This window comes from Vigna radiata, chromosome 2 (assembly GCF_000741045.1).
Source record: "Vigna radiata var. radiata cultivar VC1973A chromosome 2, Vradiata_ver6, whole genome shotgun sequence".
In the NCBI taxonomy this organism is placed as follows: domain Eukaryota; kingdom Viridiplantae; phylum Streptophyta; class Magnoliopsida; order Fabales; family Fabaceae; genus Vigna; species Vigna radiata.
Window position 1 is genome coordinate 8,842,951 of NC_028352.1, and position 13,286 is coordinate 8,856,236.

The 13,286-nt window shown below is 30.9% G+C and overlaps 2 protein-coding genes and 1 long non-coding RNA gene across 3 annotated transcripts; 1 reads left to right on the forward strand and 2 right to left on the reverse strand.

Annotated features, from left to right (window-relative positions):
- Positions 1-3,759: 3,759 nt before the first annotated feature.
- On the reverse strand, positions 3,760-6,299 carry LOC106756344 (apoptosis-inducing factor homolog A-like). The gene is made up of 5 exons (XM_014638731.2): positions 6,282-6,299; positions 5,969-6,141; positions 5,422-5,678; positions 4,372-4,823; positions 3,760-4,260 (listed from the first exon to the last, which is right to left on the reverse strand). The coding sequence occupies exons 2-5, from the start codon at positions 6,064-6,066 to the stop codon at positions 3,985-3,987; spliced, it is 1,083 nt and encodes a 360-aa protein (XP_014494217.1). The 5' UTR covers positions 6,067-6,141; positions 6,282-6,299; the 3' UTR covers positions 3,760-3,984.
- A 516-nt stretch (positions 6,300-6,815) lies between these two features.
- LOC111241272 lies at positions 6,816-8,354 on the forward strand. Its single transcript, XR_002667164.1, has 3 exons — positions 6,816-6,943; positions 7,488-7,605; positions 7,805-8,354. It is a non-coding gene; the product is annotated as an uncharacterized LOC111241272 (long non-coding RNA).
- Positions 8,355-8,728: 374 nt separating this feature from the next.
- LOC106756343 (apoptosis-inducing factor homolog A) lies at positions 8,729-11,590 on the reverse strand. The gene is made up of 4 exons (XM_014638730.2): positions 11,261-11,590; positions 10,541-10,797; positions 9,595-10,046; positions 8,729-9,267 (listed from the first exon to the last, which is right to left on the reverse strand). The coding sequence occupies exons 1-4, from the start codon at positions 11,362-11,364 to the stop codon at positions 8,995-8,997; spliced, it is 1,086 nt and encodes a 361-aa protein (XP_014494216.1). The 5' UTR covers positions 11,365-11,590; the 3' UTR covers positions 8,729-8,994.
- Positions 11,591-13,286: the final 1,696 nt, after the last annotated feature.

Genomic DNA, 13,286 nt, shown 5'->3' on the forward strand with positions numbered 1-13,286 from the left:
ACCAATAAAAATCGGTTTAATGTCTCAATAGGTCCTTATTTTCGTCAAGAATCTCAAATAGGTCCCTTTCTTTTTCCGCGTCTCAATCAAGTCCTTATTTTCTTAAAATTGAATCAAATAGGGCATTTCCGTCAAATTGAGATGACGCCGTTAAGAAGAGTATGTTGACCGTGTAGTTTTTTATTACGTGGCATTGAAAATGTGTTTGAATTGTATTTTTTTAATTTTTAAATTAAAAAATGAAGTATATTTTGTATATTTCATTTTTCAATTCAAGAATAAAAAAATACAATTCAGTCACGTTTTTAATGTCACGTAATAAAAAATTACACTGTCAGCATACCCTTCCTAATCGTGTCATCTCAATTTGACAGAAAGGTCTTATTTGATTCAATTTTACAAAAATAAGGACTCAATTGAGACGCCGAAAAAGAAAGGGACCTATTTGAGATTCTGTAAGAAAATAGGGACCTATTGAGACATTAAACCAATAAAAATCCTACAGCCTAGAGTTAGTTATTCTGATTTTTGTACCGTTCCTCACTCCTTGATTGTTTGAATCTCTTGTTAAGTGTCCTTTTTAAAATGTATCTTTAATTGACTCTTTTATCCCTACTCCACTTGTTACACAATGTGCCATCACGCTGCAATGTAGGAAATCACTAAATTTGCAATCGAGAAAATCACTAAGAGAAAGTGAAATGAAAATAAAAGTGTAAAGGTGAGAGAAATGTATGAACTAGGGAGGTACAGGAAGAAAGCCCCCTACATTATCAATCGAGGTTTTTGCTTAATAAGCTTTCTGACTTTCTTCTCAACTGTGTTAATGGCGTGTAAAGGAGGACATTTTAATCTTTTTGTATTGAAATTAAGTGCAGTTAGCAGTATCATAAGTGCAGGAAGAAAAGGCCCAAAATCACCCCTAACATCCAAGGAGGTCCAAAGTCTGCAATAAAAAGAGTAATCAAGGGCTAATTCCAACAAATATTATGGGTGTTTTCATAGATTCTATGTTCGGTTTAAAGGAACATCTCACAAATTTTCCGCTATGGGCTCGGATTTATATATGGTTCTAAATTAGAACTTCTACTTTTATTCAATATCATATTTTTCAAATTAATTATTATTTATATTTAATAGGATACTTTTTATTCAATGAATAATATTTCTCCTGATATTTTGCTTATATAACAATATTACAAAATATGTTTTAATATATATATATATATATATATATATATATTATATAAAAATTTTATAATTTAAGCACAAGATTAAAATTAATATATTAGATCATCAAATTAGAAAGACTTATTCATATCCTAAATGCGTCAAATTCAGATTAAAAAAATTACTATAATTTTGTCTCAAAGACGAGTACACGCACATAAATATGTTCCAATTTACTATAAATTTTTTTTTTTTTAAAAAAGTAATGATAAGAAAAATATTTTTCATAAACTAAAATTAATTTATATATTAACGAAGTTGCTCACCATAATGTGAAATTTAAAAAATAAAAAAAATACCCAAAGTTATAAACTTATTTTTGATATTAAAGTTTAATCAAGTTTCAAGTTTATAATAAATTTGATTATTTTAAATTACCTCTCTATTAATTTTTTTTTAGTTTATCAAGTACTTAAAATTTTTATATTTTTTAATTGAATTCTTATTATTTAGTATTTTGGTTAAATGGAGACGTGAGTGTGATTTTAAAGGTGACTATGATCTTGTTTACTCTCTACAAGAAAGAAAGGTGATATTACAATCAATGTAAAATGAAGATGAGATGACAAGATGGGTGGACAAATGTAGGGTATGACTATCCCATTCTTATTCTCATCCATGTGCTCAACTGATATAAGTTTCTTTTTCTTTGTCACATTCCCATTTTCATTGGAAAACAAGTATATCCATAACTGTATGTATTCACTTTTTTATTGTTTCAAATATTAATTAAATCATTTTTTATTAAAAATAAAAATCACATAAAAGAAAACACAAAATTATCAACACATCTTCTTTTCTCCAATATTAAATATTGAATATTCGTAAAGAAATTATAATTCTTTTCCAATATTAAATAATAATTAGATAAAGATAAATTAACATTTGGTTTGGTATATGAAAGTGCGATTTTTTTTATGTCTTCTTATTACTCTGTTTTCACAAGTGGTCTGTGCTTCTTAGGTTTTTTGTTATTTCTCAAAGAGTAAAACTTGTTTTTGTATTTTCTTTGCATTTAAAACTTCAAAGAGAGCAAAGTAAATACTAAATACAAATCTTTTATATATATATATATATATATAATATTAGTAACACAAATATTTGGTAACGGTGCCAAAAGAATTTTGATGTTCCAATGCAATAAATTTTTCAACAAGTATAATAAATAGTTTATAGTACCACAAATCTTGTATCTATAAAAATTTGGTAGAATACATAGTATTTAAACTGGTTTGATTTGGATAATACATTGTTTGGTGGTAAGACAAGCATGTAAAAACAAATTTGTTGTAGTAAAGAGTTGAATAAAAATATGTTGAAACAAATTCATTGAAAATGGTTTATTGCAATATGATGATGAGGTGTTGAGGTTAAATTTCACCACTTTGTCCCTTTCTTGTACTAATCAAATTATTATTTATATAGATGCAATTATTCATATCCTGAAGTATTCTTAAGTGTAATTTTAGGTCCATTTTTGACACTTAAAAGCTTAAGATCATTAAACTTTAATATCATTATTCACTAACTGATTGAATAAATTACTTGCATTAAGATTTGGATTCTATAACCTGCTAGAGCCTTAAATCTATTCATAGCATCTAAAAGAAAAAAAATATTTGGTTGGACCACAACTTGAAACCAATTTTCACTTAATCTCAAACCCGTGAAATAAGATGAGTGATGAGTTTATCCATCTACAAACATAAACTGATTTACAAACATGCAAACAAAAGCATACTTTAATAAATGAAACACTACTGATACAAGAGAGTTTCAAAGGATTATATTTTAACCTCAACACAATTGAGACTGAACTCCTCAGAGTAGATGTAGACATTACGTTGATTTGAATAGTCGTATTCTCTTATAGTCTCTAAGAATAATCAATAAGTGTTAGTAAAAGTACTTACAAAGCTATCTAAAATGAAAATCCAAAAGTTTTCCTAAAATAGGGGTACAATTTTGTTTTTATAAATTGCTTAAGGCAGTGCTCTAGAGTGTACTTGTGGCTCAAGAATATAGGTTTCCTTCTCATGGGTTTGCTTTTATGGTGCACCCTGTGCTCAACTCTTAATATAACTTCTTTGGAAAAGGGTCTTCATGGCTTAGCTTTAGGTTTGGTACCTGAGGTTTCTTCTTTCAAGGGATTTGCTCTTTGTGGCTCAGTTTCAATTCTGCTGTTCAACCACAGCAGTTAACATTTGTCCAAAATTGCTTGAATTTTATCTATTGTATTTTTATTTTTCCACTTTGACTCTCCTAGTGTTGAAAAGTGTATAACCAACTGAATTAGGAATAAATTTAGCTACCCCATTTGAGATACTGTATGGGCAACCAACCCCTGTACACCTCCCTTACCTTCGTTGTTGTTGATGAAACTGGAAAGGAAAAGGTTCTTGAATCGGGTAGCAAGCGAGGTTGCATGCCTTGTTTCTCAAGTTCTTTTCTACGAACAAGTTCGAGAACTACATAAATCTCCAGAATGGTGCATAGCTTAGCAAAATTGGCAAATAAAACCCACAGTAATTAGTGCAATGAATACACTGTAACACTTGTACATTCACCCTTTGACTTCAATTCCATTTCTCAAGAGACAACACTGGCCTCAAAATCAACAGGAAATTACAGATACATTGGAATCAGTTTGAATACAATATGGAAATAATTAAACACATGGAATCAACAGATACACAACAATGACTATGAAAAGAAGAGTTGAAGATGTATATATACACCACTCACTTAACCAAATTAAGACTTTTTAACATTAGGTTCAAGTCCTAAATCCTTTCTGGTTTTCCCCACAAACAAATCTCCAGACTTGATCATGCCAGGAAGCCTTCCAAGCACTGTAATGAATGGGAACTGTGCTACTGCAGTTTTTCTCCCTAATGAAACTATAGAGATTGGTGGTTGTGCCTTGTATGTTCCCAATTTGTTCTCTTTGCCTCCTCCTTCTATCAATAACTTTAGGTTCTTGGCAACCAATTGAGCATGACCACTTGCATACACCCCTTGTTTGATTTCCTGTCACACAATGCAATAGTTCATCAACAAGTTGCTTGCAAAGATTTTTAAATGCCACAAATATGGTGCACAAAGTACCAAAATGATCTTGTTTTGCTTAATAACACTTACTTGAACATCTGTAATATCTCCAATTGCAAAAATGTTGCTCCTGCCCTTCACTCTCAAGTTCTCATCGACCTTGATCCTTCCATCACCATCCAAGTCATCCTTCAGAAGTGTTTCTCTAAGCCATGCGGAACCAACTGGTTTCCCTATGCATAGAAAATGAGCATCTGCTTCTATAGTCTCTCCATTTGAAGTTTCATATGTCTTATTTTCTTCCGAAGAGGATCTCACTTCGACAGATTGCTCTAGTTTCACATCAACCTTCTTTGATTTCAGCCACTTCAAAGTCTTACTTGAAGCTTTTTGCCCAATGTATTCCAGCAATCTTACCCCTTTATGCACTATAGTCACCTTTTTGTCAGGAAAATCAACAGCTATCTCTGCTGCAAGCTCAACACCAGTTGGACCTCCCCCAACAATCAAAATTGAACTTGCAGATTTGATTTTTGCATTTTCTGCCATGCAAAATTCTCCTCATAAGTCAATAAATACATTTAAAATCGCTTCATATGCCAAAATTTATTATATATTGGAACTTTTACTAGAAATACACCGCTAAGTGTTCTTTGGATACACTTCTCAATTAAAAAACTCACAGGAAAAGAAATAAAGAAAAGTAAAAGTGAATTGAATTTTTCCTATAAGTTAAAATCACATTTCGTACTTAACTTCTATAAAACCTCTTTCTTCCAACTTCTTTATAAGCTGATTTTTAACTTGGATGAAAAATTCAACTAATTTTTGTTAGAATTTTCACATTTTGAATATATAAATAAAAACCTTATCTTACAAAGTTGAATTAGGTTTAAATTCAACTTTTTAACAAGTTTTATTATCTTATTTTCTTCTCTACGTATTTATGAAAAGAAATCTATCCAACCAAAGAGCCCTACTCCTAATAATCTAACTTAGAACAATCATATTCAAGCTTACAAAGGAAAATCATCTTAATTTCACAGTAAATGAACAATGAAATATCGAGAGTAATTCATATTCCATTAGTTTTTGAGTTTAGATATTTCTTTCTTTTTTTGGTTCAAGTTAAAGTATTACCTGCTTTGTATTGATCAAGTCTTTCAGTTCTGGTTTTGGGAATAGGTTCTGCGTGGCCAGTGGCAATAACAAGATAGTCATAGGCAATCTGCTGGCCATCTGCAGTAAACACTTCAGTTTCAGTTATGTTGACTGCACTAGATACAACAAGGTCACCCTTTTTGAAGTACTCTCTATGGTTGATCACTATCCTTTCAGCAAAAGATGGCTCAACCAATCCCCTCAAACTTGCCCATGGAATCTCAAAATATTCCTTCCTGTGTTCAACAACTCAGTCAATGCAACATACACATAACAAGCTCTATGGTAAAATCTACTCTCAAATTTTGGGTCTGCTTAAAATTGGTTATAAACTCGTTTGAACTTATCAAAGAAGTAAAAGTTTGTTTTTTAAACTTTAATAAACATCTAGAGGTTACTTATTTCATTAAACTGTGCAATCAAGCTCTTAAGTATCAAGCACTTAAGCATTGTTTGAAATGAACCACAGTTTTTATACTTGTATACAACATCGAACTTCAATTAGATATAGAAAGAGGGAACTCACGGATCAATAAGGGTAACGTTGGCTTGATTTTGTATATTTTTTGCTAGGGTGGCACCGGCAACACCACCTCCTACGATGACCACTTTCTTCTCCGCCATCTTTAGCGATTGCAATATACTCACCCTTGATAAGAGTTGGAATTTACTCCGTAAGTTGCAATGATTGTTATGTTCCTGCAATAAGATAAGGCAACAACATAAATAGCTGTCTCTGCGTCATTGCATGTATCATCAAAATGAAATGTCAAATCTTGAATTTGGACAGAAATAAGACTAAAGCCAATTGGAAGCTGTAGCTGTAGTCAACTAATCACCTTCCTAGTTCACAACCAGAAAGAAAGCTGTGTTCCAACTTCTTTATGTGAAATTTCTATAGGAAAATATTATTAAACAAAATAAAATGACCCCACAATTATATGAAAATTTATAATTTTCATGGTATAATACTCTTGAATCATTGACGATGATGGCTTCTTAGAAAAGGTTCTTAGGTGCCAGCCAGCATATGGTGTAGCTTGCTGATTCAGACTTCCTAGAGGTGATTATTCAAATGCAACGGATTAAAATAAATCATGTTAGAAGATATTTTCCTTTATTTAATGTATTCTTTTTCTTTTTCGTGCAAGGTGTCAAGGAGTTGGGGACAATGAGTTGGAGTTACAACTTAAAACCACAGATTTGGCACTTTGTGATCAAATACTGCCGTAAGTTTTCTAGGACCTTCTTTCTTAGTATAGCAACAGATTAAGAACTAAGGATTTCATATAGTCTTGATTCGTGTAGTTTAAGATAAGGTTATTATCTTTACTTTCATCAGCTTTTGACTATTTGGGCTCAAAGTTGACTTCTCTTCCTTCTAGATGAGTTAGGCTTTGGATTCTTCTTATGTCCCAATCTTTCTTTTTTAACATTTATGCCTTTTATCCTGAACTTACAATAGAAATTCCCCAAGAGAACCAATAGCTACAGGATCCAGGTTAGTTCGACCCCAAAGAAATTGTTTTTTCTTATTATTCTTAATGCTTTTTCACCTTTGGAAATATCAGCTTCTTTTCTGTTCTTATCTTTTATAATTCACCCTCATAGTGTTTTGGCAATTTCTTAGTCTTCCAGTTAATGATTTTTGTTCATTATTTAATATAGTGGAATCTTGATCTTAAGGGTGAGAGCAGAAGGTACTATTTTGATTTGAGACTGCATATATCTTTTACAGAAGACAATTTTGTTCGAATCAGTAAGAACACAAGGACAAAACTTGTTTTTCTGTTTAGTATTTAACGTAACTACATAAGACTTGAATTTAACACCATTCATTAACCTGAACATTTTTCATATTATTTTATCTATTCACTTAGCAGCCAAAATGCTCTCTAATGCAAGATGTTTTCAGTTCCTTATATTTCGCTGCTGCGTGTTGTGAGCAATATTGTTTTGAAAGTAACATTTTCGTTCACATGATCATAGATGTAGATTGAAATGTGAAACAATCGATTGACCTTAGAACTCAAATGTCATTGCAGATCAAACTTTAAAAAGAAGGAAATAGTGTGAAAACAACGAGCCAGCACTTTATTTTGGTACCAGATTTGCCGGCGAAACACCATCATATGAAATTCAAATCACGTCCTCAAATGCAAGGTCTATTTCTTTTCTAATCCTACATGTACCAACAACCATTATTAATCTATACGGCTATACTTATTCAAGGGAAATAGGTCATATGGATTAAACAATACTATTGTGTTCTGTCATGAAACGATAAACCTTTGAGATCCATTAAGATCTTAATATTTTAAAATGGCCTCACCTAAAGTTTTTCTTGTCCTATCTTCACCAGCATGTCAAAGTTGGAATGCACTCCTAGAAGTGAACAGGGATACCTTTTTAAGAAGTTAGTGGATGATTACACAAAAATGATTAAAGAATTTAATTAAGTGTATCCTTGCTTTTGGTAGGATTTACTCGAACTGAAGATAAGTTTGCAAACTGTACAACAAGCACAGCATGAGATTTCATGCAATACAAGTGGCTTGTATGTTATTTCACCTGGGTCTATTTTGAAGTTTGAATATGTGAATGCTCATACTTGTATTATTTATGCATGTCATTACCCCTAGGCCATGGAAGTCAAATGTCAATATGCTCAGCCATGAGTTTGGGGTGGTATTAAGATTGTTAACAGAACAGAAGAAACATTGCTGGATTTGCATCCAAAATGGTGGAACAACGACAAAATTATTATCCCAGTTGCTGAAATCAGCCACATAAACTATGCAATGTGATTCAGCTTGATTAAAACTCAAATCTTCCGAAATATTGTCAGGCGAAGAAAATTTTATAAAAGAAATGATGCAGAAAAAAAGTTCATAATAATGATTTTTTAACAATCTCTACTTTATTACTTCACAACATTATCATATAATAATATAATAACATAGATATTAAGAAGTGACTAATTTTTAAACCTTATTATTATTATTTTAATCTCAAATATGTCAAGTGACATTAAAGTCATTGTATATTTAAAATATTATTCGTTTTCAAGCACAAAATTCTATCACAGTTTTATATTTTAAGAAAATTTTGAAAAGTGAAAAAAAAAAATATCTAAACTGTGTTGAAAATTCTATCACAATTTTATATTTTAAAAACATTTTGAAAAGTGAAAAAAAATATTTAAACTGTCTTAAAACTCAATTTCCAGATAAAATGTGAAGCTGTGATATATTTATATAAGATGATTATCAATTGATTACGAATATGAGAAATTCGTGTAGTGTGTCAAACTTTCTGCAGACAAACCACCCAATCAATTTTATCAAGCGTACATGTACATGTCAACGATACGATGGTTCTGAATCACAATTATACTCATGATTTCAGGAAACACCATTTAAGCATAAAGATATTTCACATACAGATGTATTCTTTAAAGGAAAAACAAAATGAAAAACACCAATCTACAGCACAAACTATGAAACGGACTGATTTTGTAATTTATGTACACACCATGCACACAATTTAGCGTCAAGCTTTTACAATATCATAACTGAGTCCCATTTGTCTTCTTGTTCTACCAACAAACAAATCTCCAGACTTTATGAATCCTGGAATTCTTCCAGTGATTGTCCAGAATGGTAACTGTGCCACTGCTTCTTTCCTCCCAAGTGAAACTATTGCAATTGCTGAATGTGGCTTGTAAGTTTCCATCCTACATTCTCTTGCACCGTGTATTATCACCTTCAGGTTGTTCACAACCACTTCAGCCTGTTGCTGTGCCAAAAACCCTTGCTTGATTTCCTGTTATAAGGATTTCCATTAAAAAACCTCTTATTAGGTGGCTTGTAAGAAGATTAAAATGCCAATGATCTTTAGCATTTTAACCAATTTATATGGGACAAAACCAAAGAGACTTCTATATAACGATCTCCAGTAATACACATAAATTATCAGTAAGAAGAAACTAAATTCTGGCCAAAACTCAGGCAGTAAAGCATGACTTCTCAGTGTAGCTCAAGAGAATCAGCCAGAAGACAATGTTAAAAAGCAAGAGATTCAGTAACTTATTGATTTTTGAATAAAACTATATAATTGTGAAAAGCTGAATGAGTTCTTAATAGCACTTACTGGAATATTTGTAATATCTCCTATTGCAAAAATGTTGCCCCGTCCATTGACTCTTAATTTTTCATCTACCTTGATCCTTCCCTGAGAATCCAAATCATTCTCCAACACAGTTTCCTTCAGCCATGCAGTAGAAAGTGGTTTTCCCATGCATAAAAAATGACAATCTGCCTCAATTGTCTCTCCAATTGAAGTTCGATATATCTTTTGTCCATCTGTGAATCCATTCAAGTTAACTCTTTGGTCTAGTTTCACCACAACATTCTTTGATTTCAACCATTTTAAAGCCTTATGCCCAGCTTTTGCCCCTATAAACTCCAGCAGCCTCGACCCTTTGTGTACTAGTATAACCTTCTTATCTGGAAAATCAACAGCTATCTCTCCGGCAAGTTCCACACCAGTGGGACCTCCTCCAATAATCAGAATGGTACGAGCAGATTTTATCTTTCGATTCTCTGCCAGAGAAAACGAACTTCATTACTCAAGTACTGACTAGGACAAATATTACATGGTTCAACAGATGAAGCTATTCTAGAAAAAAGAATTATACTAAATGAGTAATGTCAATCCATGATTCAATAGACTAAAACACAATAGTGTAAATAATGACCGATAGCTTTAAACAAGGTAATGGAGAACAACCGTTGGTTCGAGGATGGATAGGATCTTCCACTCCTATTGATTGTATGAATTTTATTATATTACTTTCTAAGTTTATTACTTCAAATACTAAACATATAAAAACCCAAGAATACATCAATGTGTACTTATGAGAGAGAAAAATGATTGAACGATTGCTTGAAACAGAAAACATAATATTTTTAAAATAAGAAAATGCATAGAGAGCAATTGTAATATGTAGAACCTTGGAAATTTTAGAATTTTTTTATATGAAGTTGTGTCCTTTTGTAATTGGATCCATTATTATCGGATATAGTTTCAAACTCACCTTCATTGAACTGATTAAGTCTTTCACTCCTAGTTTTGGGGACAGAATCTGCACGACCAGTGGCAATAACAAGATAATCATAGCCAATTCGACGGCCATCTGCAGTCAACACTTCAGTTTCTGTAATATCGACGGCTTCGGACGTAACGATATCGGCATTGGTAAGGTAATCTCTGTGATTGATCAACGTTCTCTCTGCAAAAGATGGCTCAACCATTGACCTCAAATTTGCCCATGGAATCTCAAAATATTCCTTCCTGCAATCAACCACTCTGAATCAGGTGGAAAACCCAACGAAAAGTTGGCAGCAACAACCACCACCACCACCATATGCATGAAAAGTTAAAAACTTCAATATCAATGCAATGTATAGCTCATCACCACTTCAAACCCAACATATTTCCTATTGACAAACATCTCCAAAAGCACACTTCTAAACCTCAAAATTGAAACTTGGAAATTTGGGAAGTTACAATAGGCGATTAATATTTCCCAAATTGACAAGGGTTGAAAATGGCCACTCAAAACCCTTCTCTTTACCAAGAGGAAGAGAACCAGAGCAGAGCAGAATCTAAAAATATACACCATAATCTTCAATCCACTAACCTCAGGGATTAAATACAGAAAACGGGTGCCTCAATTAGCCAAATTCAAATAAAAAATATTTCTGCTTGAATTATTAATCAAAAAAAAAAAAGATGCGGAAAATATTTGAATTACGAATCAACGAGGGTGACACGGGCATGGAATTGAAGAGATCTAGCGACGACGGATCCTGCAACGCCACCTCCAAGAATCACCACTCTCTTCCCGTCTTTTTCCATCTCGATTCTTTGCTTCGTTTCTTCGCCGATGGCAGTTTTCTACTCCTGTTGCTATCTGGCATTATATAATTAAAAGGAAGAAGTAAAAAAATAGCATCTAACAGTTTTCTTACAGGAAAATACTATCTAACACAGTTGTCTGCGCAAATTTGTAAGGTTTGATAGATAGGTTGAACTGGGGTCGTGACAACTACGATGATGTTCTGCTTCTCTGTTTGGGGTAAAGAAAAAAAAAAAAAAAAAAAAAACATAACATTGTTACTTTTCAAAATTTTATTCAATTTTTTATAACTTTTGGATGCTTTGATTTGTGTTTACTCTTACGAAATGATTATTATAAAAATGGAATCTATATACTTTTTTATTTTATTTTTGGAATTTATTTAAAATAGATTAGTTGAGTAAAAAAATGGTTTAAATAACCTTATCATTTTCAGGTATTTTAGTTTATTTTTAAAATTTATATTTACTTTAAATTTTCTATAATTTAAAAATAATAAAACGCATTTCAAATGAAAAATCAAAACACGCTGAAGATACTTCATACTCCCTCCTACCTTTTTATTGCACCAAATTAAAAGCTATGCTTAAGTTTCTTAAAACAATACTTTTAAGGAAAATATTAAAATTAAAGTTATTTTTCTTCTTTAAATAATAGAGAGAGAAAATAATTTTAAGGGTTTTATTAATTTTAAGGAAAATTTTAAGAAAAAAATTTCAAATTACATCACTATTTAATTAAAACATATGAAATTAATATTCAGATTAAAATGCCCAAATCTCAATAACATTCAACTTAGAAGATCAAATATTTGGATCACAAAATAAATCTAACAACAAAATAAATCTAGATAGTATACATAATAAATCCAATAATAAAATAATACAGACAGTTCTTAAATTCAAAAGACATTACTTTCTTAGGCTTTCTTTACTTAGAAGGGATGATTTGAGAAGAGTGAGTGGATGAATTTGAAAGCAAAATTTTTTATTGTTTATTTGAGTGAATATAGAAGTGAGAGTGGATTTGAAAGTAAAGCTTGTAAAAATTAGTATAGAATTTGATTTATGTGACAGATAAAAATATTTTGTTTAATTGGTAAAAATTAAAGATTACCAATATGCTCCTAGTTATTAAAGTAATATAAAATAATAATTATTAATATTATATCTAATTGTAAAAATGTCTATAAGGAGAAAAAAAATTAAAATTAATTATTAAAATGTAAAAAAATGATATTATTATTATTTATTTATTTATTATTATTATTATTATATTATTATTAACATTATTATTATATTATTATTAACATTATTATTATACACTATTATCTTTTTTTTGTACGTAATTTACCTAATTTAAAACTGGAATTCATTACACCGGTTCATTCTCTTTTTGGAAATTACGAAACTACAGAGGGTAAATATGAGATTTCATTTTAATTCTCTTCAAATCGCAGATGATCAGCGGGTGACAAAATAATAACTGATCCTGTAAATCAGTCCATCAAATTCCTTCCAAATCACTGCAAATGAAGGTGTTTTCATTCAACAATCCGTCTGTGCCATTTCACTTGAATAGTAAATTACATCTAAGTGAACACAACATTAAAGAGCTTGGAACTTATATCATTCACTCCTTTATCTTAATATTTTTTTCATAACACTTTGTTGGTAAATTACGGGAGTGTGCACGATACTTGTAGCATCTATCTTCAAAGGAGTAAGACCAACTTTACAACTTAAGTCAATATTTATTGAATATCATCATCATTTAATCTATTTGAAAACTTAGCAATATAAACCTATTTAAAAACTTAACAATATTGATATATATATATATATATATATATATATATATATATATATATATATATATATATATATATATATGACTAAGTATTTTTAAGCTTTATCAGTTT

Bases quoted from the DNA above. Each gene is read 5' to 3' on its own strand.
- LOC106756344 (XM_014638731.2), bottom strand. From the start codon at position 6,066: ATGGCGGAGAAGAAAGTGGTCATCGTAGGAGGTGGTGTTGCCGGTGCC. The intron at 4,824-5,421 runs GTAATACTTTAA...TTTGCATGGCAG, and splicing joins ACTTGATCAATACAAAGCAG to AAAATGCAAAAATCAAATCT. The intron at 4,261-4,371 runs GTAAGTGTTATT...ATTGTGTGACAG, and splicing joins GAGATATTACAGATGTTCAA to GAAATCAAACAAGGGGTGTA.
- LOC106756343 (XM_014638730.2), bottom strand. From the start codon at position 11,364: ATGGAAAAAGACGGGAAGAGAGTGGTGATTCTTGGAGGTGGCGTTGCA. The intron at 10,798-11,260 runs GTAATTCAAATA...GGTTGATTGCAG, and splicing joins CGTGTCACCCTCGTTGATTC to GAAGGAATATTTTGAGATTC. The intron at 10,047-10,540 runs GTGAGTTTGAAA...TTTCTCTGGCAG, and splicing joins ACTTAATCAGTTCAATGAAG to AGAATCGAAAGATAAAATCT.